The sequence below is a fragment of the Aotus nancymaae genome, unplaced genomic scaffold (assembly GCF_030222135.1).
Source record: "Aotus nancymaae isolate 86718 unplaced genomic scaffold, 86718_ANA_hifiasm-v0.15.2.pri h1tg000057l, whole genome shotgun sequence".
Lineage (NCBI taxonomy): Eukaryota > Metazoa > Chordata > Mammalia > Primates > Aotidae > Aotus > Aotus nancymaae.
In genome coordinates, this window is record NW_026988471.1 from 48,049,356 (window position 1) to 48,077,139 (window position 27,784).

At 39.1% G+C, this 27,784-nt stretch overlaps 1 protein-coding gene across 6 annotated transcripts in view; it reads left to right on the top strand.

The window, feature by feature from the left end:
• Positions 1-27,784, top strand: part of LOC105726151 (uncharacterized) — a 532,480-nt gene that overhangs the window by 383,239 nt on the left and 121,457 nt on the right. For all 6 annotated transcript variants that reach the window (XR_010337995.1, XM_064364281.1, XM_012465467.2 and 3 more), the window contains exon 2: positions 8,800-8,884. Coding sequence is in view for 5 of the 6 variants with exons in the window: in XM_064364281.1 (XP_064220351.1) it covers positions 8,815-8,884 (70 nt within the window). In the remaining variant the exon portion in view is untranslated. The remainder of the gene's footprint in view (positions 1-8,799; positions 8,885-27,784) is intronic.

Sequence of the window (27,784 nt, forward strand, 5' to 3'; positions counted from 1 at the left end):
ATGCTGTGTGAAGCTAATCATCTCCTTGTGAGCAACTTCTCCAGTAAAAAGTTTTTGCATATTTTTCATCTTTGTTTAGTGCAATACCGTAAACTTTGAATAACACCATGGTATCCATACAAAGTGCCATTAGTGATGTTGGAAGTGTTCCCAAGAAGCAGAAAAAAGTGCTTTACAAGAAAAAATTGAATTGTTTCACATTACAAGAAAAGGTTGAATTATATATATATTTTATTGCATTTTAGTTTTTGGGGTACATGTGAAGAACATGCAAGATTGTTGCATAGCTACATACATGGCAGTGTGGTTTGTTGCCTCCATCCCCATCACCTATATCTGGCATTTCTCCCCATGTTATCCCTCCCCAACTCCCCACACCCCGCTGTCTCTCTTCTAGTTCCCCCCTACAGGCCCCAGTGTGTGATGCTCCCCTCCCTGTGTCCATGTGTTCTCATTGTTCAACCCTTGCCTATGAGTGAGAATGTACGGTGTTTGATCTTCTGTTCTTGTGTCAGTTTGCCGAGAATGATGATTTCCAGGTTTATCCATGTCCCTACAGAGGACACGAACTCATCATTTTTTATGGCTACATAGTATTCCATGGTGTATATGTGCCACACTTTCCCTGTCCAGTCTATCATTGATAGGCATTTGGGTTGGTTCCAAGTCTTTGCTATTGTAAACAGTGCTGCAATGAACATTCATGTGCGTGTGTCCTTATAATAGAATGATTTATAATCCTTTGGATGTATACCCAGTAATGGGATTGCTGGGTCAAATGGAATTTCTATTTCTAGGTCCTTGAGGAATCGCCACACTGTCTTCCACAATGGTTGAACTAATTTATACTCCCTCCAACAGTGTTAAAAGTGTTCCTATTGCTCCACATCCTCTCCAGCATCTGTTGTCTCCAGATTTTTTAATGATCACCATTCTAACTGGCGTGAGATGGTATCTCAATTAGTTTTGATTTGCATTTCTCTAATGACCAGTGATGGTGATGAGCATTTTTTCTTATGTTTGTTGGCCTCATATATGTCTTCTTTTTTAAAGTGTCTGTTCATATCTTTCACCCACTTTTGAATGGGCTTTTTTCTTGTAAATCTCTTTTAGTTCTTTGTAGATTCTTTGCCAGATGGGTAGATTGCAAAAATTTTTTCCCATTCTGTTGATTGCCAGTTCACTATAATGATTGTTTCTTTGGCTGTGCAGAAGCTCTGGAGTTTTATTAGATCCAATTTGTCTATTTTGGCTTTTGTTGCCAATGCTTTTGGTGTTTAGTCAGGAAATCCTTGCCTATGCCTATGTCCTGAATGGTTTTGCCTAGGTTTTCTTCTAGGGTTTTTATGGTGTTAGGTCTTATGTTTAAGAAGTCTTTAATCCATCTGGAGTTAATTTTAGTGTAAGGTGTCAGGAAGGGGTCCAGTTTCTGCTTTCTGCACATGGCTAGCCAGTTTTCCCAACACCATTTATTAAACAGGGAATCCTTTCTCCATTGCTTGTTTTTGTCAGGTTTGTCAAAATCGGATGCTTGCAGATCTGTGGCATTGCCTCCGAGGCCTCTGTTCTGTTCCATTGGTCTATATTTCTGTTTTGGTACCAGTACCATGCTGTTTTGATTACTGTAGGCATGTAGTATACTTTGAAGTCAGGTAGTGTGATACCTCCAGCTTTGTTGTTTTTGCTTAGAATTCACTCGGCTATGCGAGCTCTCTTTTGGTTCCATATGAAGTTTAAGGTGTTTTTTTTCCAGTTCTGTGAAGAAGGTCCTCGGAGGCTTGATGATAGCGTTGAATCTATAAATTACTTTGGGCGGTATGGCCATTTTCACAATATTGATTCCTAATCATGAGCATGGAATGTTTTTCCATCTGTCTGTGTCCTCTCTTATTTCATTGAATAGTGGTTTGTAGTTCTCCTTGAAGAGGTCCTTTACATCCTTTGTTAGTTGTATTCCTAGGTATTTTATTCTCTTTGTAGCAATTGTGAATGGCAGTTCCTTCTTGATTTGGTTCTAAGTCTATTATTGGTGTATAGGAATGCTTGTGATTTTTGCACATTTGATTTTGTATCCTGAGACTTTGCTGAAGTTGCTTATCATTTTTAGGAGATTTTGGACTGAGACCATGGGGTCTTCTAAATATACAATCGTGTCATCTGCAATTGGTTTGCCAGTATTTATTTGAAGATTTTTGCATCTATGTTCATCATGGATGTTGGCCTGAAGTTTTCTTTTCTTGTTGAGTCTCTGCTGGGTTTTGGTATCAGGATGATATTGGTCTCATAGAATGATTTGGGAAGGATTCCCTCTTTCTGGATTGTTTGGAATAGTTTCAGAAGGAGTGGTACCAGCTCTTCTTTGTATGTCTGGCAGAATTCGGTTGTGAACCCATCTGGACCTGGGCTTTTTTGGTCGGTAGACTATTAATTTCTGCCTCAACTTCAGCCCTTGTTATTGGTCTATTCAGGGTTTCAACTTCTTCCTAGTTTAGGCTTGGGAGGATGCAAGTGTCCAGGAATTTATCCATTTCTTCCAGGCTTACTGGTTTATGTACATAGAGTTGTTTGTAGTAATCTCTGATGACTTGTACTTCTGTGGAATCTGTGGTGATATCCCCTTTATCATTTTTTATTGCATCTATTTGATTATTCTTTCTTTTCTTTTTAATAATCTGGCTAGTGGTCTATTTCGTTGATCTTTTCAAAAAACGAGCTCCTGGATTTATTGCTTTTTTGAAGGGTTGTGTCTCTATCTCCTTCAGTTCTGCTCTGATCTTAGTTATTTCTTGTCTTCTGCTAGGTATAAGTCTCTTTGTACGTCATTAAGAACTTTATGTATCTGGGTGCTCCTGTATTGGGTATGTACATATTTAGGAACATTAGCTCTTCTTGTTGCATTGATCCTTTTATCATTATGCAATGTCCTTCTTTGTCTCTTTTGATCTTTGTTGGTTTAAAGTCTATTTTATCAGAGACTAGGATTACAACTCTTGCTTTTTTTTGCTCTCCATATCATTGGTAAATCTTCCTCCATCCCTTTATTTTGAGCCTATGTGTATCCCTGCATGTGAGATGGGTTTCCTGGATACAGCACACTGATGAGTTTTGGCTTTTTATCCAATTTGCCAGTCTGTGTCTTTTGATTGGGGCTTTAGTCCATTTATGTTTAGGGTTAATATTGTTATGTGTGAATTTGATACTGCCATTTTGATGCTAGTTGGCTGTTTTGCCTGTTAGTTGATGCAGTTTCTTCATTGTGTCAATGCTCTTTACCATTTGGTATGTTTTTGGAGTGGCTGGTACTGGTTGTTCCTTTCTATGTTTAGTGCTTCTTTCAGGAGCTCTTGTAAAGCAGGCCCGGTGATGATGAAATCTCTGAGCAATTGCTTGTTCGTAAAGGCTTTTATTTCTCCTTCTCTTATGAAACTTAGTTTGGGTGGATATGAAATTCTAGGTTGAAAGTTCTTTTCTTTCTTTAAGGATGTTGAATATTGGCCCCCACTGTCTTCTGGCTTGTAGGGTTTCTGCTGAGAGATCCGCTGTGAGTCTGATGGGCTTCCCTTTGGGGGTAACCCGACCTTTCTGTCTGGCTGCCTTAGATTCACCAGGGTTGAAATGAAGAAGAAAATGCTAACGATTTTGTGTCTTGGGTTTGCTCTTCTTGAGGAATATCTTTGTGGTGTTCTCTTTATTTCCTGGACTTGAATATTGGCCAGCCTTGCTAGGTTGGGGAAATTTTCCTGGATAATATCCTGAAGAATGTTTTCCAGCTTGGATTTGTTCTCTCCATCACATTCAGGTACACCTGTCAAATGTAGACTATTTCATGACCATTCACCCTCCGCGCTCTTGCTGGGAGGTGCAATCCAGAACTGCTCCTACTCGGCCATCTTGGATCCCCTCCAGTTGAATTATTTGATATGCACCATAGATTGAGATCTGCATTTGTAGTTGCTCATCATTTCAAGACAAAGGAATTCAGTGTAAGGACCATTACACATAAAACAAAATGAGGAAATTAATAAAGCCATTGCTGTAGCTACAGCAGCAGGCAAAAAAGCCTTGTAGTTTTTGCAAAATACCTTTTTAATCTCATATTAAAAATATAGCTTTCACATGGGTGCTGGATTGCCATAAGAAAGGTATAGACTCTAGGTGTAGACTCTAATATGATTTGGAAAAATGTGAATTCATTAAATGACAACTAAAAACCAAAGCAAAGTGAAGAATCTAAAGCTGGAAGATTTAATGACAGCAAAGGATGGTTTAGTTTTTTTTTTTTTTTTAGATGGAGTCTTGCTCTGTTGCCTGGCAGGAGTACAGAGGTGCCATCTCGGCTCATGGCAACTTCTGCCTCCTGGGATAAAGTGATTCTTCTGCCTCAGCTTCCTGAGTAGCTGGGCCTACAGGCTTGTGCCACCATGTCCAGCTAATTTTTGTATTTTTAGTAGAGATGGGGTTTCACCCTGCTGGCCATGATGGTCTTAATCTCCTGACATCATGAACTACCTGCCTCGGCCTCCCAAAGTGCTGGTATTACAGGCATGAGCCACTATGCCTGGCTGGTTTAATATTTGTATAAAGAGATTTGGCTTAAGAAAACATGTCACGATAACAGGAAAAAAAGCAGCTTCTGCTGATCAAGAGGCAGCAAAGTTCCTAGATGCCATTTAAGGAAATCATTGAGGAGAAGGAATATCTGCCTGAACAAGTTTTTAAGGCAGACAGAAGTGCCCAATTTCTGATAAAAGCAACACAAAATGCATTTATTAGAAAAGAAGGGCATACACACCAGGATTTAAAGCAGGAAGGGATTAGTTAACTGCCCTTATCTATAAAGCTGCTAGCAACTCAGCCTTAAGGGGAAGAGATAAACATCAGCTTCCAGTCTTTCAGTTGTACAACAAGAAGGCCTGGACAACAAGAACTGTTTTTCTAGATTAGTGTCATTGATGCTCTGTTCCTGAAGTCAGGAAGCACCTTGCCATAAGAAACTGCCTTTTAAAGCTGATTTGATATTAGACAATGCCCTGGCCACTCAGAACTGCATGAGTTTAACACCAACATTAATGAAGACTGCTTTTGACTTCTTTTAGAACATGCATCCTTCTATGACATGGGCACTGAAACTAAAGCAAATAGTAGATAAAGCATTAGTACCTACAGAAACATTTTTAGGGAAATGAAAAAGCAAAACGTCAGGCAGAAATTATGATGTATTTCCATAAAGCTACAGGGAGTGTGCCTGCCTCTCCTGCTCCCCCTTTCTACCTCTTCCACTTCGTCCATCTCTGCCACCCTTGAGACAATAAGACCAATTCCTCCTCTTTCTCAGACTGCTCAGTGGAAATGACAAGGATGAAGATCTTTATGATGTTTCACTTTCACTTAATGAATAGTAAATATATTTTCTCTTCCTTATTATTTTCTTAATAACATTTTCTTTTCTCTAGCTTACTTTATTGTAAGATACAGTATATAATACATATAACATATAAAATATATGTTAACAGACTGTTTATTAAATTGGTCAAGCTTGTAATCAACAGTAGGCTCCTAGTAAGTAAGTTTTGGGAACCCCTAACTCCTGCATTGTTCAAGGGTTGACTATATTTGGAATCTCAAAAAATTTTTATGATGAACAAAGGCAAAAAAAAATTGTATCTTAAAGCATTCATTTCTAATTCATTTTTCCTACTTTTTCTCAATGAAATGGGGTATAAACATTGGCATACCAGGCTTATAAAAATTATATATAAGGCATTTCTGAATAAACTGTTTTGACTAGATTAACTGTATTGTTCAGCCAAAACCCCACTAATATAACAGGTTTGAGTGGCCTTTGGAAATCTTAAATGCTTTAACTTCAACTTTGGTGAAATCAATGTATTCATGTTGTCTTGTTATCATGTGAATACAGTGATAATTTAGGGCTTAATTTACAAGACTAATATAAGTTGCCTGAGAAATTTTATACCATGAATCTTGTGATAATTTTAGTCTTGAAAAATATATGCCATTGTTCAAGAGAAAATATTTAAACTGGCTTAATATGAGTGGCAGACATTGTTTATTGGCACTTAATCTACATCCACCATTCTATTGGTAATACTTTCATCAGACCCTCTTTTTAGCTGGGCTCAAGGGAAAGTCTTCCCATGGAAGATCTCCAAGAAGTGTTAGAAGACAGAATGGTGGTAGAAGTCAGTCTGCCTCTGCTGCAACTGAGGTAGAAGCACCAACCCTGGTTGCAGTAGGGTTGTACTTCCTGTTTAGTCCTTTGGTGGCACCAGCAGCAAGTATCATCCTTTGGGCTCTTGCAAGGGCACTGGAAGCTGCTTGATTTCTGGGCAATATCACCCTCTCTCTTATGCGGCCTTAGAACTTCCAACACTTTTCTAATTTCTTGCATAGTTAAATTTCAAAAATTTAACTATGGAGAGTTGAATTTTTCTCTCCATAAGCTATGTACACTGTTTTCTGTTTACCTCCCTGAATACTGGCTGATCAAAACCAGAATTCCTTAAAACTAAAATCATGATTTTTCTGTATCCATAGAAAAGTGTTTTTCTATGATTTCTGGGTGTAGGCTTGATGCTCTGGTTTCTCTACCTATTGGTCTTCTAAAGAAATTGATTTGGTCTTTTTTGAAGGTAATATATTTAACTACATAGATATTATTTTTATGTAATCAAATAGTCTTCAACCTTATTCTAGTTTATATTGTATACAAATATACCACACTTTATCTACTTTCCTACTATGTAAGATAAATATTTAAGTGTTCTTGATTTAGTTATCTATTGTAGCATAATAAATTACCATCGAATTTAGTGGCTTAAAACAATATTTGTTATCTCACAGTTTCTGTGGGTCAGAAATTCAACATGGCCTAGTTGGGTCCATTCTTCATCTGGGATTCTTTCAAGGCTGCAATCGAGGTATTGGCTGGGGCTGTAGTTGCTGGCAGGATTCAGTTCCTCATAAACAAATGGACTGAGTGCCTCACTTCCTCATTGGTTATTATCCAGAAGCTACTCAGTTTCTTGCCACATGGGTTTCTTCATAGGAGGGCTCACAAAATGGTGGCTGGCTTCATGACAGAGAGCAAGAGAGGAGAGAAGAGGAGAAAAGAGAAGAGATAAAGAGAGGCGTCATGCTCTTTTATAGCCTAATCTTATAAGTGACATCTCATCACTTTTTTCATATTGTATTTGATAGAAGCCAGTCACTATGTGCAGCCCACATTCAAGAGAGGAGGGATTACACAAGCACTTGAATGACAGAAGGCAGGGATTGTTTGAGCCATTTCAGAAGGTGCCAACAACGTTATTTTCCTAACTAAACGGTCAATTTCTTGCTTTCTCCTTTAGTTAAATATTAATGAAAGTTGGGCTTGTGTATGGTATAGAGACAATCTATTTAGTTTCAATGACTGAACATATAAACTTATAAGCAGTAATAACAGAAAGCAGAGCAAATAAAGCCACCTTTCTTTTTTTTTTACCCTGGAATATAAATTTATGTCTTGTGATTGCAGTTAAAACATCATTAGTTTTTACTAAAATCACCACATCAATAAATCACCTTAGCTATTACCAGTTTATCTGAGAGATTTTCTGTTGTTACAAAGGAAACTTAGGATCTTCAAGTCAAACTTCACTCTAGGATTCATCCTCTAATGGCTATAGAAATAGAAAATGTGCCACCTGCAGACTTTTAGATAAACTGATCCCCATTTCTGCTGGGCGTGGATATGTCTGCTTTTAAAGGGATCTTTTAAAATTGCATCATGCTTGCACTTCAGTCTCTTCCCTAAATCCTGATAAATAGCAAAGTGCTCTCTTTGGATGGGGGCACGTTTCTACTGTTAAAGATGTTCACACGGAACCCCCGTGCTATCTCTTAGAAGTCCTGCCAATGCTTTCATCATTTCAAATCTAAAAAGGGCTTAAAGTGACTTTGTTAAAACCCTCTCTATGAAAAGCTAAAATCCTTCAATAAGTCAGAATGAGATGTACAGCTATATAAAGACACAAGAGTTACATGATTTTCCAGGTAGGAAATGTGTTAGCTATGTTTTACAGTATTACGTTTGAAGAAGAAAGTTTTAATATAAATTTGATATATCTGAGATATCACCACACATATTTTAATTATACACATAAAAATTTGGTGCAAGCATTTGCCCTGCATGAATGCAGAGACAGGATTACATAGGCAGTTTAATTTGAAGAGCAGTGGGCAAACCAATACCCTAAAAAATCTGTACCGTAGTTCCCTCTTATCTGCTGGGAATATGTTCCAAGACCCCCAGTGGATTCCTGAAACCAAGGATAGTACCAAACCTTGTATATATACTTATGCTTTTCAATCTGCTAACCAACATGGCTGCTAAGTGACCAGTGGACAGGGAGGTTATACATTGTGGATGTACTGGACAAAGAGAAAATTCATGTGGGGTGGGGTGGAGACAGAGCAGGAGGGTATGAGATTTTATCATGCTCTTCAGAATGATGCACAATTTACAATTTATAAATTATTTCTGTAATTTTCCATTTAATATCTCTAGACCATGGATGACCATGGATAACAAACCATGGAAAATGAAACTGGGTGAGGGGGGAATACTGTACTTCCAGTTTATGTCATTTATGAGGCAACCCTCTGGATGAATTCATTGTCTCCTTTGCAAATGCAAATGCCTCTGGAAAAAGAAAACAAGTAGTAAGTAATTTTCAGAATCTAGTATCTTTGGGTAATTTTATCTTTTTTTTTTTTTTTTTTTTTTTCCTATAGGACTATTCTTGACAGATGGCAGAAGGTGAAGGGAAGGGAGCTGATTGCTTTCCTCAGACGACGAAGAGTGAGACTCATGGGGCAGGTAGGTCATTAGAGGTAGATGGCACACTAGAGGGAGATGAGTCCGGCATTTGTTTCTGAGTTGGATACTGTGTTAAGTGTGATATACACATTGAATAATTCAATCCCACATCTGTCTTGCATGGCTAGATGGGGCAGAGCTGGGGTTCAAGTCCAGTTCTGACTCTAAAGGCCATGCTCTTTTCATAACCCTTTCTCAGAATAATTCTGCATGCGAGGTGTGAAGCCCCAAAGATAGAATTGGCAACTTATTTTGTTAAGTGTATGTAAGTTTAAAGTCAGAGTGAGAGAACCATCCCAACAACTTATTTTGTTAAGTGTATGCAAGTTTAAAGTCAGAGTGAGAGAGCCATCCCACACTAGAAATAAAATGTCTGCATTACTGCCTTAGAGAAAATAGAAAAACTACTCACATTTGAATCCACTTCCCTTTCCCAGGGAAAATAATTTGTTTGTTTGGTTCTTGTAAATTTTCTGTCTTGCATGGTCTAGGCCATTTGGCATAGATGGCTCGGAATGGTGAGGGGCCACATTTGCTTCTGTGCCTCCTCTCCTTCCTGCAATTGTCAGACCAAACTATATCCTCAGAGGCAGAAGCAAACAATAATTGATGCTTATATGATAATCCAGAGACATCAATCAAATGTCAAATTGTGTTCATTGGCTTATTTATAAGAAGGCAAAAATATGCATCCCATATTTCAGAAATAATTTTAATATGTTTACTTTTCTAAACACTGGTGCCTAAATACATCAATGTTAACTCATGCTTTGACATATTGCTTAATTATAAAAAATGTCTACGAGACACTTGGCTTGATTCTCATCCTCAAAGATTACTACTTTTGCTCATTTAAAAAGTATTTATTGGAATTGGCTGGCAAGATGGCCGAATAGGAACAGCTCTGGTGTGCAGCTCCCAGTGAGACTGATGCAGAAGGCAAGTGATCTCTGCATTTCAACTGAGATACATGGTTCATCTCATTGGGACTGGTTGGAAAATGAGTGCAGTCCAAGGAGGGCAAGCTGAAACAGGGTGGGTTGCTGCCTCATCCGGGAAGTGCAAGGGGCTGGGGAACTCCCTCTCCTAGCCAAGGGAAGTCATTAGGGACTGTCCCCTCCACTCTGGCACAGATAATGTGCTTTTCCCACAGTCTTCACAACCCACAGAACAGGAGAATCCGTCCAGTACCTGCAACACAAGGGCCCTGGGTTTCCTGCACAAAACTGGGCAGCCATTTGGGAAGACACTGAGTTAGCTGCAGCAGTTTTTGTTTTCATACCTTAGTGGCCCCTGGAACACCAGCAATACAGAACCGTTCACTCCCCAGGAAAGGGGTCTGAAGCCAGGGAGCCAAGCGATCTGGCTCGGCGGGTCCCCCTGTGATGAAGACCAGCAAACTAAGATCCACTGGCTTGAAATTCTCACAGCCAGCACAGTAGTCTGAGTTTGACACGGGATTTCTGAGCTAGGTCGGGAGAGGAGTGTCCACCATTGCTGAGGCTCAAGTAGGCATTTTTAACATCACAGTTGGGAAGTTTGAACTGGACAGAGCCCACGTTAGCTCACCAAGGCTTCTGCAGGCAGACTGTGTCACTAGGCTCCCTCCTCACTGGGCAGGGTATCATCTCTGAAAAAAGGCAGCAGCCCATCTGTGACTTCTAAATAAAGCTCACATGTTTCTGGGACAGAGCAGCTGGGAAAAGGGGCAGTTGTGGGTACTTCAGCAGTATTAAATGTCCCAGCTGTGCAGCTCTGAAGAGAGCAGTAGATCTCCTAGCACAGTGTTGGAGCACTGATGAGGAACAGACTGCCTCCTCAAGTGGCTCCCTGCCCTCTGTGTATCCTGACTGGGAGACACTTCCCAGAAGCAGCCAGCAGACACCTCATACAGGAGAGCTCTGGCTGGCATCTGGCAGGTACTCTTCTGGAATGTAGCTACCAGAGGAAGGAACAGGCAGTAATCTTTGCTGTTGTGCAGTGAGCCCTTGCTGGTGATTCCCAGGCAAGCAGGATCTAAACTGGACCTCAAGCAAACTCCAGCAGACCTGCAGCTGAGGGGCTTGTTAGAAGAGAACCTAACAAACAAACAGAAAGAAAGAAATAGTTCTGACATCAACAGAAAGGACATCCATTCAGAGAGCCCATCCAAAGGTCACTGACTTCAAAGACCAAAGGTAGATAAATCCATAAAGATGGGAAGAAATCGGCACAAAAAGGCTGAAAATTCCAAAAACCAGAACACCTCTTCTCCTCCAAAGTATCACAACTCCTCACCAGCAAGGGAATGAAACTGGACAGAGAAGAAGTTTGATGAATTAACAGAAGCAGGCTTCAGAAGGTGGCTAATAACAAACTTCTCCAACCTAAAGGACCATGTTCTAACCCAATGCAAGGAAGCTAAGAACTTTGAAGAAAAGGTTAGACAAAATGCTGACTAGAATAACCAGTTTACAGAACAACACAATTGACCTGATGGAGCTGAAAAACACAGCACAAGAACTTCATGAAGCATACACAAGTTTCAATAGTCAAATCAATTAATCAGAAGAAAGGACATCAGAGACTGAAGATTAACTCAATGAAATAAAGTGAGAAGATAAGATTAGAGAAAAAAGAGTGAAAAGAAATGAACAAAGTCTCCAAGAAATATGGGATTATGTGAAAAGACCAAATCTACATTTGATGAGTGTACCTGAAAGTGAAGGGGAGAATGAAACCAAGTTGGCAAACACTCTTCAGGATATTATTCGGGAGAAATTCCCCAGCCCAGCAAGGCAGGCCAACTTTCAAATTCAGGAAATACAGAGAACAACACAAAGATACTCCTCAAGAACAGCAACCCCAAGATACATAATCATCATATTCACCAGGGTTGAGATGAAGGAAAAAATGCTAAGGGTAGCCAGAGAGAAAGGTTACCCACAAAGGGAAGTCCTTCAGACTCACAGCAGAAACACTATCAGCCAGAAGAGAATGGGGGCCAATATTTAAAATCCTTAAGGAAAAGAATTTTCAACCCAGAATTTCATATCCAGACAAACTAAGCTACATACGCGAAGGAGAAATAAAATCTTTTAGTTACAAGCAACTACTGAGAGATTTTGTCACCATCAGACCTGCCTTACAAGAGCTCCTGAGGAAGCACTAAACATGGAAAGGAACAACTGGTACCCACCACTGCGAAATCAGCACTTGTAAAGACCATCTACACTATGAAGACACTACATCAACTAACAGGGAAAATAACCAGCTGGCATCATAATGGCAGGATCAAATTCCCACATAACAATAATGAACCTTAAATGTAAATGGGCTAAATGCCTCAATTAAAATACACAGACTGGCAAATTGGATAAAGAGTGAAGACCCATTAATGTGCTATATTCAGGAGACCCATCTCACGTACAAAGACACTCATAGGTTCAAAGAAAAAGGATTGGAGGAAGATTTACCAAGCAAATGGAAAGAAAGAAAGAAAAAAAAAGCAGAGGTTGCAATCCTAGTCTCTGATAGAACAGACTTTAAAGTAACAAAGATCAAAAGAGATAAAGAAGGGCATTACATAATGGTAAAGGGATCAATGCAACAAGAAGAGCTAGCTATCCTAAATATATGTGCACCCAATACAAGAGTACTCAGATTCATAAAGCAAGTTCTTTAGATACCTACAAAGAGACTTAGACTCCGAAACAATAATAGTGGGAGACTTTAACAACCCACTGTCAATATTAGATCAACGAGACAGAAAATTAACAAGGATATGCAGGACTTGAACTCAGATCTGGACCAGGTAAACCTAATAGACATCTACACAACTATCCATCCAAAATCAACAGAATATACATTCTTCTTAGCACCATATAGCACTTATTCTAAAATCCACCACATAATTGGAAGTAAACACTCCTCAGCAAATGCAAAAAAATGGGAATCATAACATTGCCTCTCAGACCACAGTGAAATCAAATTAAGACTCAGGATTAAGAAACTCACTCAAAACCATACAACTACATGGAAACTGAACAACCAGCTCCTGAATTACTACTGGATAAATAATGAAATGAAGGCAGAAATAAAGATGTTCTTTGAAAACAATGACAACCCAGACACAATGTACTAAAATCTCTGGGACATTTTTAAAGCAGTGTGTAGAGGAAAATGTATAGCACTAAATGCCCACAAGAGAAAGGAGGAAAGATCTAAAATTGACACCCTAATGTCACAATTAAAAGAACTAGAGACACAAGAACAAACATATTCAAAAGCCAGCAGAAGACAAAAAACTAAGATCAGAGCAGAACTGAAGGAGATAGAGACACAAAAAACCCTTCAAAAAATCAATCCAGGAGCTGTTTTTTTAAAAAATATATCAACAAAATAGATAGACCACTAGCCAGACTAATGAAGAAAAGAGAGAGGAATCAAATAGATGCCATAAAAAAATGATTAACGAGATATCACCACTGATACCACAGAAATACAAACTATCATCAGAGAATACTATAAACACATCTGAGCAAATAAACTAGAAAATGTATAAGAAATGGATAAATTCCTGGACAGATACACTCTCCCAAGACTAAACCAGGAAGAAGACAAATCCCTGAAGAGACCAATACAACGTCTGAAATTTAGGCAGTAATTAATAGCCTACCAACCAAAAAAAGTCCAGGATCAGATGGGTTGACAATCAAATTCTGCCAGGGTACAAAGAGGAGACCAACATCATCCTGATACCAAAACCTGGCAGAGAACCACTGAAAAAGAAAATTTCAGGCCAATATCCCTGATGAACATTGATGCTAAAATCCTTAATAAAATACTGGCAAATCGAATCCAACAGTACATCAAAAAGTTTATCCATCATGATTTTGTTGGCTTCATCCCTGGGATGCAAGGCTGGTTCAACATACACAAGTCAACAAATGGTAATCCATCACATAAACAGAACCAAAGACAAAAACTACATGATTATCTCAATAGGTGAAGAGAAGTCCTTCAACACAATTCAACAGCCCTTTATGCTAAAAAATCTCAATAAACTAGATATTGATGGAATGTATCTCCAAAAAAAAATAAGAGCTATTTATGACAAACCCACAGCCAATATCATACTGAATGGGCAAAAACTGTAAGCATTTCCCCTTGAGAATGAGCACAAGACAAGGATGCCCTCTCACCACTCCTATTCAACACAGTATTGGAAGTTCTGGCCAGGGCAATCAGGCTGGAGAAAGAAGTACAGGTTATTGAAACAGGAAGATAGGAAGTCAAATTGTCCCTGTTTGTAGATGACATGATTGTATATTTAGAAAACCCCACTGTCTCAGCCTAAAATCTCCTTAAGTTGATACGCAACCTCAGCAAAACCTCAGGATACAAAATCAATGTGAAAAATCACAAGCGTTCCTATACACAATAATAGACAAATAGAGAGTCAAATCACAAGTGAACTCCCATTCACAAATTGCTACAAAAAGAATAAAATGCCTAGGAATACAACTAACAAGAAATAGGAAGGACTTCTTCAAGGAGAACTGCAAACCACTGCTCAATGAAATAAGAGATGACACAAACAGATGAAAAAACATTCCATGCTCATGGTTAGAAAGAATCATTATTGTGAAAATGGCCACACTGCCCAAAGTAATTTATAGATTCAGTGTTATCCCCTTCAAGCTACCATTGACTATCTTCACAGAATTGGAAAACAAACAAACAAACAAAAAAAACCCTAAATTTCATATGGAACTAAAAAAAGCCTGCATAGCCAAGATAATCCTAAGCAAAAGAACAAAGCTGAAAGCATCATGCTACTTGACCTCAAACTATACTACAAGGCTACGGTAATCAAAACAACATGGTATTAGTACCAAAACAGAGATAGAGACTGATAGAACAGAACAGAGGTCTCAGAAATAATGCCACACATCTAAAACCATCTGATTTTTGACAAACCAGACAAAAACAAGCAATCGGGAAACGATTCCTATTTAATAAATGGTGTTGGGAAAACTGGCTAGCCATATGCAGAAAGCTGAAACTGGATCCCTTCCTTACATCTTATACAAAAATTAACTAAAGATGTATTAAAAATTTAAACATAAGAAAACCATAAAAGAAAGAATAACTAGGCAATATCATTCAGGACATAGGCATGGGCGAGGCTTTCATGAGTAAAACACCAAAAACAATGGCAACAAATGCTACAATAGACAAATGGAATCTCATTAAAGTAAAGAGCTTCTGCACAGCAAAAGAAACTATCATTACAACCAACAGGCAACCTAAAGAATGGGAGAAAATTTTTGCAATATACCCATTTGACAAAGGGCTAATATCCAGAATCTACAAAGAACATAAACAAGTTTACAAGAAAAAGACAACCCCACAAAAAAGTGGGCTAAGAATATAAACAGACACTTCTCAAAAGGAGACATTAATGCAGCCAAAATATGAAAAAAACTCATTATCACTGATCATTAGAGAAATGCAAATTAAAACCACAATGAGATACCATCTCATGCCAGTTAGAATAGTGATCATTAAAAAATCAAGGGACAGAGAACCAATCCCAGATGGCCAAAGAAACAGCTCTGGATTGCAGTTCCCAGCAGAAACCCAGAGGGTGAGCAATAACCACATTTCCAAACAAATTTTTACTGCCCACAGACCAGGAGATTCCCAGGCAGAAAAGCACCATGAGCCCCCAGCATGGCTGTTTCAGCTGGCACAGCAGGTCTCTGCACAAAAACTCACACAAATCTGGGTGCCTTTTCAACTGGCAAATGGGAACTCCTTGGAGACAGAGTTGCCTATGCAACTGAAAAAAAAAAGGGGAGTGAAACAGGGAGCCAGGTAATCTGGCTCAACCAGTCCCACCCCCACAAAGACCAGTAATATGAAACGCTCTGGATTGAGAGTGTCACAGCCAACACAGCTGGACCTGGGATGGTCCACCTCTGTGGGGGAAGGGCATCCACCATTACGGAGGCAGTCTGCCACTACCCAGGCAGTCCGCCACTACCCAGGCAGTCCGCCATTACAGAGGCAGACTGCCATTACTGAGGCAGTTCTAACTATACCCCTATAAACAAAACTGCAAGGAGGTTCACATAGCAGCTGGGCAGAGCCCACGGCAGTTCAGCAACACCTCTGCTGGCAGATTGTGACTAGGCTACCTCTTTGCTGGGCAGGGCATCTCTGAAAAAAGGCAGCAGCATGACAGAAACTTATAAATAAAGCCCCACCTTCCAGGGAAAGAGCACCTGGGGAAAAAAGGTGGTTATGAGTTCCACTGCAGCAGACTTAAACATACCTGCCCAGCAGCTCTGAATGGAACAACGGAGCTCACAGCTCAGCACCTGAGCTTCTATAAAGGACAGACTGTCTCCTCAAGCAGCTCCCCGACCTCCGTATATCCAAAGAGTCACCTCATAAAGGAGAGCTCAGGCTGACATCTGGCGGGTATCCTTCTGGGACAAAGATAGCAGAGGAAGAAATTCCCAGCAACCCTTACCATTCTGCAGCCGCTGCAAGTGATCCCCAGGCAAGCAGGGTCTGGAGTGGACCTCCAGCAGTCCTACAGCAGAGGGTCCTGACTATTCGAAGGAAAACTAAGAAACAGATAGAAATAACTTCATCATCAACCAACAGGACATCCACACAGAGAACCCATCTGAAAGTCACCAACTACAAAGACCACAGGTAGATAAATCCACAAAGATGGGAAGAAACCAGTGCAAAAAGGATGAAAACACCCAAAACCAGAACGCCTCTCCTCCTTCAAGGGATCACAACTCCTCACCAGCAAGGGAACAAGACTGGATGGAGAACGGGTCCGATGAATTGACAGAAACAGGCTCCAGAAGGTGGGTAATAAGAAACTTCTCTGAGCTAAAAGAACATGTTCTAACCCAATGCAAAGAAATTGAGAACCTTGGAAAAAGGTTTCATGAAATGCTAACAAGAATAAACAGCTTAGAGATGAATATAAATGAATTGATGGAGCTGAAAAACAGAACATGAGAACTTCGTGATGTGTACACAAGTTTCAATAGCCGAATTGACTAAACAGAAGAAAGGATATCAGAGATTGAAGATCAATTCAATGAAATAAAATGAGAAGGCAAGATTAGAGAAAAAAGAATAAAAAGAAATGAACAAAGCCTCCAAGAAATATGGGATTCTGTGAAAAGACCTAATCTACATTTGAGAGGTGTAACTGAATAAGCTGGAAAACACTCTTCAGAATATTATCCAGGAAAACTTCCCCAATCCAGCAAGGCAGGCCAATATTCAAGTCCAGGAAATACAGAGAACACCACAAAGATATTCCTCAAGAAGAGCAGCCCCAAGGCACACAATCTTCAGATTCACCAGGGTTGAAATGAAGGAAAAAATGTTAAGGGCAGCCAGAGAGAAAGGGCAGGTTACCCACAAAGGGAATCCCATTAGACTCACAGTGAATCTCTCAGCAGAAACCCTACAAGCCAGAAGAGAGTGGGAGCCAATATTCAACATCCTTAAAGAAAAGAACTTTCAACCTAGAATTTCATATCCACCCAAACTAAGTTTCATAAAAGAAGGACAAATAAAATCCTTTATGAACAAGCAATTGCTTAGAGATTTCATCACCACCAGGCCTGCTTTACAAGAGCTCCTGAAAGAAGCACTAAACATAGAAAGGAACAACCAGTACCAGCCACTCCAAAAACATACCAAATGGTAAAGAGCATTGACACAATGAAGAAACTGCATCAACGAATGGGCATAACAACTAGCTAGCATCAAAATGGCAGTATGAAATTCACACATAACAATATTAACCTCAAATGTAAATGGGCTAAATGCCCCAATCAAAAGACACAGACTGGCAAATTGGATAACAAATCAAAACCCTTCGGTGTGTTGTATCCAGGAAACCTATCTCACATGCAAGGATACACATAGGCTCAAAATAAAAGGATGGAGGAAGATTTACCAAGCAAATGGAGAGCAAAAAAAAAAAAGTAAAAAAAAAAAAAGCAGGCGTTGTAATCGTAGTCTCTGATAAAATAGACTTTAAACCAACAAAGATTAAAAGAGACAAAGAAGGACATCACATAATGGTAAAAGAATTAATGCAACAAGAAGAGCTAACGATTCTAAATATATACGCACCCAATAGAGGAGCACCCAGATACATAAAGCAAGTTCTTAATGACTTACAAAGAGACCTAGACTCCCACACAATAATAGTGGGAGACTTTAACACTCCACTGTCAATATTAGATCAACAAGACAGAAAATTAACAAGGATATGCAGGACTTGAACTCAGATCTAGACTAAGCAAACCTAACAGACATTTACAGAAGTCTCCACCCCAAATCCACAGAATATACATTCTTCTCAACACCACACCACACCTACTCTAAAATTGACCACATAATTGGAAGTAAATCACTCCTCAGCAAATGCAAAGGAACGGAAATCCTAACAGTCTCTCAGACCACAGTGCAATCAAGTTAGAACACAGAACTCAGAAACTAACTCAGAACTGCACAGCTTCATGGAAAATGAACAACTGGCTCTTGAATATTGACTGGATAAACAATGAAATGAAGGCAGAAATAAAGATGTTCTTCAAAACCAACAAGAACGAAGACACAACGTAACAGAATTTCTGGGACACATTTAAAGCAGTGTCGAGAGAAAAATATATAGCTATAAATGCCCACATGAGAAGCAAGGAAAGATCTAAAATCGGCACCCTATTGTCAAAATGGAAAGAGCTAGAGGAGCAAGATCAAAAAAACTCAAAAGCCAGCAGAAGACAAGAAATAACTAAGATCAGAGCAGAACTGAAGGAGATAGAGACACAAAAAACCTTCAAAGAATCAATAAATCCAAGAACTGGTTTTTTGAAAAGATCAACAAAATAGACAAACCACTAGCAAGATTAATAAAAAAGAAAAGAGAGAAGAATCAAAGAGCTGCAATAAAAGATGATAAAGGAGATAACACCACCGATTCCACAGAAATACAAACTACCATCAGAGACTACTACAAACAACTCTATGCACATAAACCAGTAAGCCTGGAAGAAATAGATAAATTCCTGGACACTTGCACCCTCCCAAGTCTAAACCAGGAAGAAGTCAAAACCCTGAATAGACCAATAACAAGGTCTGAAATTGAGGCAGAAATTAATAGCCTACCGACCAAAAAATGGCCAGGTCCAGATGGGTTCACAACCGAATTCTACAAGACATACAAAGAGGAGCTGGTACCACTCCTTCTGAAACTATTCCAAACATTCCAAAAAGAGGGAATCCTTCCCAAATCATTTTATGACACCAACATCATCCTGATACCAAAACCCGGCAGAGACTCAACAAGAAAAGAAAACTTCAGGCCAATATCCATGATGAACATACATGCAAAAATCTTCAATAAAATACTGGCAAACTGATTGCAACAGCACATCAAAAAGCTTATCCATCACAATCAAGTAGGCTTCATCCTGGGGATGCAAGGCTGGTTCAACATAGTCAAGTCCATACATGTAATTTACCACATAAACAGAACCAAAGACAAAAACCACTTGATTATCTCAATAGATGGGGAGAAGGCATTTGACAAAATTCAACAGTGCTTTATGCTAAAAACTCTCAATAAACTAGGTATTAATGGAACATATCTCAAAATAATAAAAGCTATTTATGACAAACCCACAGCCAATATCATACTGAATGGGAAAAAAGTGGAAGCATTCCCTTTGAAATCTGGCACTAGACGAGGATGCCCTCTCTCACCACTCCTATTCAATATAGTATTGGAAATTCTAGCCAGAGCAATCAGGCAAGAAAAAGAAATAAAGGGTATTCAATTAGGAAAGGAGGAAGTCAAATTTTCTCTATTTGCAGATGACATGATTGTATATCTAGAAGACCCCATCGTCTCAGCCCAAAATATCCTGAAATTGATAAGCAACTTCAGCAAAGTCTCAGGATACAAAATCAAATGTTCAAAAATCACAGGCATTCCTATACACCAATAACATACTTAAAGAGAGCCAAATCAAGAACAAATTGCCATTCACAATTGCTACAAAGATAATAAAATACCTAGGAATACAACTAACAAAGGATGTAAAGGACCTCTTCAAGGAAAACTACAAAGCACTGCTCAACAAAATAAGAGAGGACACAAACAGATGGAGAAACATTCCATGTTCATGGTTAGGAAGAATCAATATCGTGAAAATGGCCATACTGCCCAAAGTAATTTACACATTCAACGCTATCCTCATCAAGCTACCAATGACCTTCTTCACAGAACTGGAAACAACCACCTTAAACTTCATATGGAACCAAAAGAGAGCCTGCATAGCCAAGTCAACTCTAAGCAAAAAGAACAAAGCTGGAGGCATCAGGCTACCTGACTTCAAAGTATACTACATGCCTACAGTAATCAAAACAGCATGGTACTGGTACCAAAACAGAAATATAGACCAATGGAACAGAACAGAGGCCTCGGAGGCAATGCCACAGATCTGCAAGCATCCGATTTTGACAAACCTGACAAAAACAAGCAATGGAGAAAGGATTCCCTGTTTAATAAATGGTGTTGGGAAAACTGGCTAGCCATGTGCAGAAAGCAGAAACTCGACCCCTTCCTGACACCTTACACTAAAATTAACTCCAGATGGATTAAAGACTTAAACATAAGACCTAACACCATAAAAACCCTAGAAGAAAATCTAGGCAAAACCATTCAGGACATAGGCATAGGCAAGGACTTCATGACTAAAACACCAAAAGCATTGGCAACAAAAGCCAAAATAGACAAATGGGACCTAATCAAACTCCAGAGCTTCTGCACAGCAAAAGAAACAGTCATTAGAGTGAATCAGCAACCAACAGAATGGGAAAAAAGTTTTGCAATCTACCCATCTGATAAAGGGCTAATATCCAGAATCTACAAAGAACTAAAACAGATTTACAAGAAAAAAACCCATTCAAAAGTGGGTGAAGGACATCAACAGACACTTTACAAAAGAAGACATATATGAGGCCAACAAACATATGAAAAAATGCTCATCATCACTAGTCATTAGAGAAATGCAAATCAAAACCACACTGAGATATCATCTCATGCCAGTTAGAATGACGATTATTAAAAAATCTGGAGACAACAGATGATGGAGAGGATGTGGAGAAATAAAAACACTTTTACACTGTTAGTAGGAGTGTAAATTAGTTCAACCATTATGGAAGACAGTGTGGTGATTCTTCAAGGACCTAGAAATAGAAATTCCATTTGACCCAGCAATCCCATTACTGGGTATATATCCAAAGGATTATGAATCATTCTACTATAAGGACACAGGCACACGAATGTTCATTGCAGCACTGTTTACAATAGCAAAGACCTGGAACCAACCGAAATGCCCATCAATGATAGACTGGACAGGGAAAGTGTGGCACATATACACCATGGAATTCTATGCAGCCATAAAAAACGATGAGTTTGTGTCCTTTGTAGAAATATGGATGAACCTGGAAACCATCATTCTCAGCAAACTGACTCAAGAACAGAAAATCAAACACGGCATGTTTTCACTCATAGGCAGGTTTTGAACAATAAGAACACATGGACACAGGGAGGGGAGCATCACACACTGGGGTCTGTGTGGGGGAACTAGGGGAGGGACAGTGGAGGGTGGGGAGTTGGGGAGGGATGCCAGATATAGGTGATGGGGAGGAAGGCAGCAAACCACATTGCCATGTATGTACCTATGCAACAATCCTGCATGTTCTTCACATGTACCCCAAAACCTAAAACATAATAAAATATATATATAAAAAAACAAGGGACAACAGATGCTGGAGAGGATGTATTGAAATGGGAATGCTTTTACACTGTTGGTGGGAGTGTAAATTAGTTCAGCCATTGTGGAAGACAGTATCTCAATTCCTCAAGGATCTAGAACTAGAAATACCATTTGACCCAGCAATCCCATTACTGGGCATATACCCAAAGGATTATAAATCATATTATAAAGACACATGTACATGTATGTTTATTGCAGTACTGTTCACAATAGCAAAGACTTGGAACCAACCCAAATGCCCAGCAGTGATAGACAGGATAAAGAAAATGTGGCACATATATACAATGGAAAACTATGCAGCCATAAAAAGGGTGAGTTCATGTCCTTTGTAAGGACATGGATAAAGCTGGAAACCATCATTCTCAGCAAACTGACACAAGAACAGAAAACCAAATACTGCATGTTCTTACTCCTAAGTGGGAGTTGAACAATGAGAACACATGGACAAAGGGAGGGGAACATCACACATCGGGGCCTGTTCAGGAGTTGTGGAGCTAGGGGAGGGATAGTATTATGAGAAATACCTACCACAGATGATGGGGTGATGGATGCAGCAAACCACCATGGGACGTGTATACCTATGTAACAAACCTGCACATTCTGTACATGTACCCCAGAACTTAAAGTATAATTTTTTTAAAAAGTATTTATCAGGCACTTATTGGATTCTGAATAGAGGTGTAGAGGCTAGAGATAAAGCAGTGAACAAAGTCATCTGAGACAAGAAGAAAAATAAGGCAAAAAGTTAAAAAAGGCTAGATGTGTTGTGCAGACTTCTAGTACTATAGGATTGCAGGGAGGAAGACCAGGGGGTAGGGGAAAATTGGGCTTGGAGAACTTTTCACTTGGCCAAATAGAGACAGATTTTAATTTCCAGAAAGGTCTAAATGTAAACTTAAAAAAAATCTAACTTATTCTTTCATAATGGCTCATTCACACATCCATCTCCACAGGTATATCAGCCTGCTACCATCCATCCATCCGTCCGTCCATCCATCAACCTTCTATCCATCCATACAACCACCCACCTATACATTCATTCTTTCAATAAATACTTGAGTGCCTACTATATGCAGGACAAAAGGTTGAGTTCTGTTAATATAACGGAGAACAAAAAGGGAAAACCTGGCCCTCATTGAAAGACTTACATGTAGCCAAGTGCTATAGAGGAAAATAACAAAGGGTTATTTGACAGAATACCTATTGGAAGGCTTATTTTAGGAGGTGGCATTCATGCTTGAAACGTGACACATGAGAAGGGGTAGCTAAGTGAAGACAAGATAAATGCATTGCACACTCAGCATCGAGCCTTCATAGAGAACAAAGGTGAGGATGGGATTGGCATGTTTAAGAGGGGAAACAAGGCCAGTGGGGTAGATACATTGGGAGTTAGGGTGGCAATCATACGGGATTGGAGAGCGGGGCGGGAATCAGACTACTGTTGTTTTGTGAGCCTTGGTAAGGGGCTTAGAATTTTATTCTAAATGCAAAGGAAGTCACTGAGTGGTTTTAAGCAGGCGGTGATCCAATTTATGTTTATAAATATCCCATTTATTTTTATAAATATCATTTTGGCTACTGTGTAGAGAATGGATTGAAAAGGGAAGAGACTGATGAGAGACTACGTGGAGGTTTTAGCTACAGACCAGGTGAGAACATCACAAGCTTTTCACCTGGCAAAAGTAACATCATAAAAGTAGAGTCCATAGTCTAACTTGCTTCCATTTATCTGAAGCACTTTTTAAATTCAGAGATCAACTGAGCAGTGGGAATTGGCTTTTCTGGAGATCATTCTGACCCAATAAATATTCAAAGTCAGTATCTAACCCACACTGGGGTCTTCATTCCTGGCTGTCCAATACTACTTCTCTTCTTTTGTCCTCCTCCTCCTCCTCCTCCTTCTCTTTGTTGTTGATATTTTTTGTCCTCCTCGATTCCACCAAATAATATTTTTTATCTCATGCCACATCTACTCTCTCATATTCCAACTCAAACATATTCTCAGACATCCTAGTCAAGTCAAAGGGTAGAGACTAACCACAGTATGTACTATGCACAGAGCGGGAGAAGAAATAGTTCTTATATGATCAGTGAGATTATATCATATTCACCATATAACAACATGCATAAGAAAACAGCTAAGTAATGAGAATTATGATTGCCAAAGGAGGGTGAAGTCAGTGGGTGAACTAGGAGGTGAGAGGAGGCAGTTGTTATAGACAGGAGGAAGGTTGGCCTTGAAACCGTCTTATATCAATCATGGACCAATTACAGGGCCTATGAGAGAAGAGAAGCAAATCCTGTTTTACTTTAAGGGCATCTACACCAAAGAGAGGCGGAGGAGTGGATGTCTAGGACACAAATTCCCTAGACCGTGTCTTAGTCTCTAACCCCCATCATGACGGGCTAATCTTTATGATCTCATCTAAACTTAATTACCTTCCATGAGCCCCATATCCAGATACCACCATTATATTGGGGGTTACAGCTTCAACATAGAAATTTGGAAGGGATACGATTTAGTCTGTAGCAGGTTGTATCAGGTCCTCTAGGACATGTCACAGCCCTTTATACTTTCTTTTCACAATAATTATGAAATATGAATATATATTATGTGATTATACTTGTTACATAAAATGTAATATTTATATTTATTTGTAAAACTATTTAATTCATGTCTGGTTCTTCCATAAAACTAAGCTCTGTCAACACAGTGACTGAGTTCTTTGCTCATTATTCTGTATCTAATGGTTTAAATGATAGGTGCTCTACATGTATTTGCCTAATGAATACGTTTAAATATGAAGCATAATATAAATTTATATTTAAAAACATTTTGTAATTCTTCATTAATATTTTACTCTTTACATGTGTTGTAATACATGTATTTCATTGCTAAGAAGCTTTGAAAACACTGACCTATAGAACTACCCAGGAATTCCTCTCTCTATAAACTCTTCTATCATTTGCATTATGGGCAAACTGACAAGAGTTTACAGTGTTACATAAAACTCACCATAGCTTGTATTTGACAGCTTCTATTATAAAAATCCCTTTTAGTCCTTCGGGCTAGAAAACCCTAAAGGCACACAGGACCCCCCTACAATCTTGTTTCAATCTACTCTCTAACTCTCTCACTTGTTCTCCTTCAGTCTGCTGACTCCTCTGAAGACCGTCTGCTGGTTTACCTGTTTCAGAAACATACCCTACAACGATGTCTTTGCTGCCTTCCTTGTGCTGAGCTTTCCCCAAGCTTCACATCCAGAATTCTATTTAATTTTCTCAATGATCCTATGAGATAGATATTGTTATACAAATTTTAGCTGAAGAAATTGTAGGTCAGAGAAATGAAATAACTCACCCGAGATAATGACATGGCTAATAAGTGGCAGACCCGAATCTCTACCCTAAAGCCTGTATTCCCCAACATAATAGCTTCACTTTTGAAAGAAAGTCTCTACCCAAGTCTACCGAAATATTTGAGGCCCAAAGTGGATCACATTTCCTCTATAAAGCTATTGCTATACACTTTAGTTCAGTGAGTCATCTCTTTTTAAAAACAATAAAACTTACCATATGTACCCTATGCACTAGAACTTCTTTTAAATTCTTACATATAAATTATTTTACTCAGTGCTCTCATTGACCTTATGAGTTAGGATAACATTTTAACAGACAAGAAACTGGTTTCAAAGTGACGGAGTCATTTCATTGAAGTTCTCAGAGTTAGCATAGTTCAGAGAAAGGGCTTAAACCCAGATCTGTCTGATCCTCGATCTAGAGCTTTTACCCTCTTGTATAACTTCCCGTTTTAGCAGCACCACCTGCTCCACCAGGCCTGGCTGGTTATGGGATAACATTGAGCATTTAAGTCATTAATGTTTAGAAAAAAATAAATAATGACAAAGGATGACCGACACAAACAACACAGATTCATGTTAAAGAGTATAAATTAAGTGTTCATATTAATTTCCTGTTGATACTATAACTACCACAAACGAAGGGACTTACATTGTCACACGGTTGTTATCTTACAGTTCTGGAAGTTAGAAGTCCTAAAAGCAAGGTGTTGGCAGGGCACAGTCCTTCTGGAGACTCTAGGAGCGAATCTGTTTGTTTGCCTTTTCTGGCTTCTAGGGGTTGCCCACATTTCTTGCCTTATGGTTTTATTATCTGTCTTCAAAGTCAGCAGTGTATTATCTTCTAATCACTTTGTCTCTGACCTTTATGCCTTTTTCTTAAAAGGACTCTTATTACTTTGGGTTCATTTGAATAGTCCAGGATAATCTCCCTATCTCAGAATTCTCTGCTTAATCACATGTCAAAGCCCCTTTTGCCAGATAAGGTAACATATTTATGTTTTGGGGATTAGGACGTGAACATCTTCGGGGTCCACTGTTCATCCTACCACAGCAGTGGTGGTGTATATGGCATTCTGCTGTCAGTGGCTAAGGAGGAAGAGTTATGGACTCTTTATTGGATCCATATTATGGCATTGTTATTTTAGGGGAACAGAGTAACATGAATAATGGGAATATTCCACAGGGAAAATAAAGAGCTATAATGGTGAGATTTTAGGCGCTGCTACCTGCAACATTTTCCAAAAAAATTTCCCGTTGTACTGACTCAGAACACCAACCTAGGAAAAATACCCAGAGAAATTTCTCAGTAATTCCTTGCTAGGGCTATAAGTACGGTGATCACACATCCTCTTTGTGAACCTCATATTGGAGTGCTAGGATTAGAGATGTGGCCAAATAGCAGGGCTGGGTCTGCTTAGCACCTCTCCAGCTGAAATGGGCACACCCGTTTTTTAAGTTGTAGAGGTGTGACATCCAAGGGACTGACCTACTTGTCCAAGTTTTCACTGAAAATAGGTTGAATGGTTGGAACTAAATCTGTGGTTACTCAACTCTCAGTCCAGTGCTCTTTTCCAGCTGACTCACTGAAATCAAGAAATGTTTTAAAATGCAATGGAGAGAAAAGAGGTGTCAGCTAGGAGAGAACAGAACAGAGTACAGAAAGAGGACTTGTGTGGGGAGTTAGTGGAACACCAGATTTCTTTCTGTGCTTCAGTTCTAAATAGGGCCCCACTTTCCATAATCTCCTCTTGGTTCCTTTTTCCTCTCCAAGAAAATGACAGTCTATGGTGGGGCCCATGGTATTAATGCTTGGCACAGGAAAGGCTAGAGTTGATGGAGGAGTACAGCAAATGCTTTTGCTCTCACTTCGAGTCCTGTTTGAGTTGTTCACATGACTTAGAAGTGAAATGGTTAGAGGGGCAGACAAGTTTCTTCAGCCAAAGAGAATGTTTCTGTTTGTTATACAGAATGTATCATGGTATCCAATTTCCACGTGATTAATATTTTTGAAAACTGGACTCTAAACCTGAAGTTACTTTACCCTTTCTAATTCTGCAGCACAAGCAAAATGCTGAATACTGATATTTTGAGGTTTCTATATCAAGCACTCAGAACAAAGATATAGATGTAATTCTAACATCTTGCAAATAGAGATGCAAATAGTAAAAGAAATAGATGACAGGCATTTGCAGAGCAACTTAAAGGAAATAAATCTCTTAAAGAATATTCAGGTAGTTAATTTTAACTACAGAGGTGTTCTTGGAGTTGTTGGGTATCTGATTATTGCATTTAAGATCCTGATATCCACATTTGGTGAACTGGGTAAGATAACACTTGAACAATGTTGGTTTAACAAAATGTATTTAAGTCTTAAGAAGCTGCACATTAACAGTTTCCACTCTGGAAGACAGTTATGGCTACAGCATAAGATTTGCTCCAGCCTGTACAATGTTTCCTAGATATATTTATTTTATCCACACTGACACAGGCTCTCTTATTCATCCATAATGACATGGCAGGGCTGATGGGCTTCCCATTCCAAGGGAACTTGCCTTTAAAAGGAGTCTGAAGGGAATGATAGTCTACTGTAAGTAATGCAGAATCACAGGTAACAATGGAGAAGATATTTGGGAGGAAGAGGATTTTCTCCTACAAAC